This window comes from Belonocnema kinseyi, chromosome 6 (genome assembly GCF_010883055.1).
Source record: "Belonocnema kinseyi isolate 2016_QV_RU_SX_M_011 chromosome 6, B_treatae_v1, whole genome shotgun sequence".
In the NCBI taxonomy this organism is placed as follows: domain Eukaryota; kingdom Metazoa; phylum Arthropoda; class Insecta; order Hymenoptera; family Cynipidae; genus Belonocnema; species Belonocnema kinseyi.
The window spans coordinates 75,487,558-75,491,498 of NC_046662.1; the positions used below are offsets into that span (position 1 = coordinate 75,487,558).

At 29.2% G+C, this 3,941-nt stretch overlaps 1 protein-coding gene across 1 annotated transcript in view; it reads right to left on the bottom strand.

The window, feature by feature from the left end:
* Positions 1 to 3,941, bottom strand: part of LOC117175451 — a 42,543-nt gene that overhangs the window by 24,621 nt on the left and 13,981 nt on the right. Inside the window, exon 5 of the mRNA XM_033365159.1 lies at positions 2,649 to 2,760. Within this exon, the coding sequence (XP_033221050.1) occupies positions 2,649 to 2,760 (112 nt within the window). The remainder of the gene's footprint in view (positions 1 to 2,648; positions 2,761 to 3,941) is intronic.

The window sequence follows — 3,941 nt, forward strand, 5'->3', positions numbered from 1 at the left end:
GCACACACAAAACATCGAGTCATCTTGGCGGTGGATGCGACGATTTCTCTCACGAGGAGGAGTGCGTAAGAGCAACATTGCAGAGCATCTCTGCGAATTTTTATGGCGGCGACGCGTAAAGAAAATAGTTGCTGATCCGTTTAAAGAATTAATTACTAACATAAAAGCATATTACCCTGCCCACTAAATATACTCAGCAGACTATTATAAAAAAACTTATAAGGATTATACAGTCAAGACAATAAATACAATATACTCAGAATTTATAAATAAAATAAATTTAAATAAATTTAAAAATCATAAAAGTAAAAAAAAACAATTAAAAAATTAAAAAATACAAAAAAATGCTTTTCAAAATACTCCAACCTTCCCGTGGTGAAAAGCGTGAGTAGGTACCCAACATTGAAAACATTTTGCGAGATTTTGCATATTGGCTGAGATAAACGCAAAAAACCATATTTTTAATGGTTTTTTCGGAATTTCACCATGAAAATCGCCAAGTCGCCAATTTTCACTATCATTTTCGTAATCAGCGCGTCAAAATATATAAGTTTACGCAGTATGAAGGAAATCGTCACGTTCACCGATTCGGAACTGCGCCCCAAAATTCAACAAATTGGTCTAAATCTTGTTCGTTTGTTGAATGTATAATATTTTTTATATGACAAATCAAATATTTTGTTAAAACTTCATCTTTTTATGATGTCTAACTGGTTTTTATTTAAAATATATATCTTTTCTGTGTGAAATAAAAAAAATTATTTCATTTTTCGTTGAGAGTTTTATCTTTTTTTATTGAAAATTTTCCTAAAATACTTTGTTAAAAAATAATTTTTTTGGTCAAGATTCATTATTTTAATTGAAAATTCATCTCTTTGATTGGAAATTCGTCTTTTCTGGTAGAAAATTAATCGTCTTAGTTGAAAAATCACCTTTTTAGTTGAAAATTCAAGTATTTGTTTAAAAATACATTCATTTGGCTGAAAATGCAATATTTTTCTGGCAATTTCAGGAATTTGAAGCGCTTCAATTTTAATTTAATACTATATATATTAAAAATTTTCATCATCAAAAAGAAATTCCTTTAAAACTTTTTGTTTTTTCATGTTTTCAATTTTTGCTTATGATTCCTAAAAAATGAGTCGAAACCTTGCAAAAAAGGAGGGATATTAGAGAATCATCCAAATGCTCAACATTAAGTATTTTACGAAATTTTTAAAATTGAAGGGCAAAAGGGGATAGGGAATTAGATAATAAAAGGGGATGGACTCTCCGACATTTAGGTATTCATTAGAATAAGTTCTAAAATGTGTCACTTTTTTATTGATCTTTATAAGTGTTAATATCTTGTACAAGAAAATGATACATTTGAGAATACATTAAAATGAATCACATAATGAATTTAGAAAATGTATTATTTTTTATTATAGCCAGATATTTCTCATTCTAACAAATGAGATTTTTTTATTGTCATAAGTGCGCATTGTGAAATAAAAATGACAAACTACTAATCTGATTGCTTCAATTCCCGGCATCTCGACTTGCGTAAAGCAGGTAATGATTTTCGCATCTAAATTTTCCTAATGTTTCTGAACTAGGTATTTCCTCTAATTATGATCAAAATAATTTTAAATTCTGGAAATAAAATAGTTTAACATGCAACTAACAAATTACTATACCTACAAATTTTGTCAGATGAAAAGAAATTAATTAATTCAGTGAAAAATTACTTTATAAAACTCTTTTCGGGACTCAGTTATTTTATAAGTTGAAATAAATTTCGCACCCAAGTGATTGAAGATATGGATGAAAGATCAACGGTTAGCGTATTACGTAATTATATAAAGAAAGATTATTTTGCATAAATTTAACTAAAGATTTGGAAAGCATGTGACATAATCGAATTGCCAGAAACATTAATAGGCACGCTAATATTATGCTTTGAAGTAGTATGACTAATTTTTTAAAAACTTTTTAAAAACATAGCATCAATTGTTTAAAGAAATATTCTGAACTTCCAATAATAAAAAAAAATCATAACTTAAATTATAAAAGAGATAAGATTATTTTTATACTAGAAAAAATAAGTTGCTGTGAAATTGAGCCTTTTGTATGAATTTCCTGTCTTCGCATACAACAATTCCATATAACCGATTTACTATCTTTGCCCAAGTATTGCCAATTTTATCATAGTAGCAGTTTTGTAAGCGACACGGAGATAAGAGATAACTCTGCTCTTGGAATGAGTAATGAATTTACCATGAAACTAATTAAGAATCCAGACTTTTAAATTAAAATATTTCCATCTTTTATTCATTGATCTTTTTATTTTTTAAATATATATTTACAAGAATAAAAATAATCATGAAAAATGAAAATGGTTACTTCCTGACAAGAAATCTTATTAATTATCAATGTTATGTGCAATATAATAATAAAATTTTAATTCGAAGGATTTATATCTAATATCACAAAACGCACGACGGATTACAATAGTTTCTGTGTATTGTACGTGTATGTTCACTCTTATAAATTTCTGTTTAGCTTTTAAAGCAAAAATTTTTAAACCTCGCCATAAATATACAAATAAAGTTAGTAGACTAGATCGAACTCATTCGATTCAAACTGATTCACGGTGGAAGATTATAAAACTCCATAATTAGCGAGTTGTTGATCAATCCACAATCTGTGTTGAGCGACACTCGCATAGACTGCAGGATTTGATGTGCCACATCCGATACCCCAGGACACTATTCCCACCTAAAATGATTATGAAAAAATCAGTAAATTTAATTAGAAAATTTTCAAGAATTTCAGTAAAAAAACAATTAATTCGATGATTTTCAATTTTGCTCTTTCAAAATATAATATCTACTATTAAATAGAAGCTTTGAATGATTGAAAATTGGAAAGTTAAAAAGTTACTATTAACCGGCTTGCAAACAAAATTCCCCGACAATAAGATTCCAAATTCAAGCTATCAATGCAGACAATTTTTTGTTTTAAGTAATCAAAACCAAGCACTGCTAATTAAAATTTTTTGAACATTGTACATTTAAATTTAGAGCGTTTTAGATTAGCGAGCAACTCAAAATTAACATTTTATAATTCAACAGTTAAAAACAAAAATTATGTATTAAAACTGCAGAGTTTGACACTTGAAAAATTTTATAAATTGAAAATTTCAAATTAAAACTCAAAACATTTGAAATTTTAAAAATGGAAAGATTCTAAACTTGGTTTAAAACTGAACACTTTATAATTATGAAATTAAAGCGCCTTTTATATTGGAATCTTTTAAGGTAGAGGAGATAAGAGGTAGGATGAAGAAACTTGAAAGCTCAAACGGGAATTGCGGTGGGGGCAAGAGTGGGAATAAGGAGTTAGAAAGGCTGAGAAACATAGAACAAAGAATAGAGAAGAAAGAGAGGGAAGAAAGAAAATTGAACTTAGTGATAAAGGGTATAAGATTAGAGGGGAAGGAGCTGAAGGAAGGGGTGGACGAAGTACTAAAAAGGATTGATGCTAAGATAGAGATAGAGGAAATGCGAAATATAGGAAAGGAAGTGAGAAGAGGGGAGATAATTGTACTGGTGAAACTAAAGAAATGGGAACATAAGAGGGAGGTGATGACAAAGAAGAGGCTATTATATGGTAGTCCGGAGAGAATAGAGGATGATTTGACATGGGTAGAAAGGAAGATGCAGTATAAATTAAGGAAAATAGCGGAAGAGGAAATAAAAAAGGGAAAGAGAACATGGGTTAAGTATGGGAGAATTCAGATAGATGGAGTATGGTGGGATTGGGATGAAGAAATGGAAGAGATAGTAAGAAATGATGTGCAGGGAAACTAGAGGAGGAAGGAACGGGAGATAGGAAAATAAGAAATAGTAAGAAGGAAAAAAATATGAGAAACGAAAGTAGGGAAGAATGGAAGATTT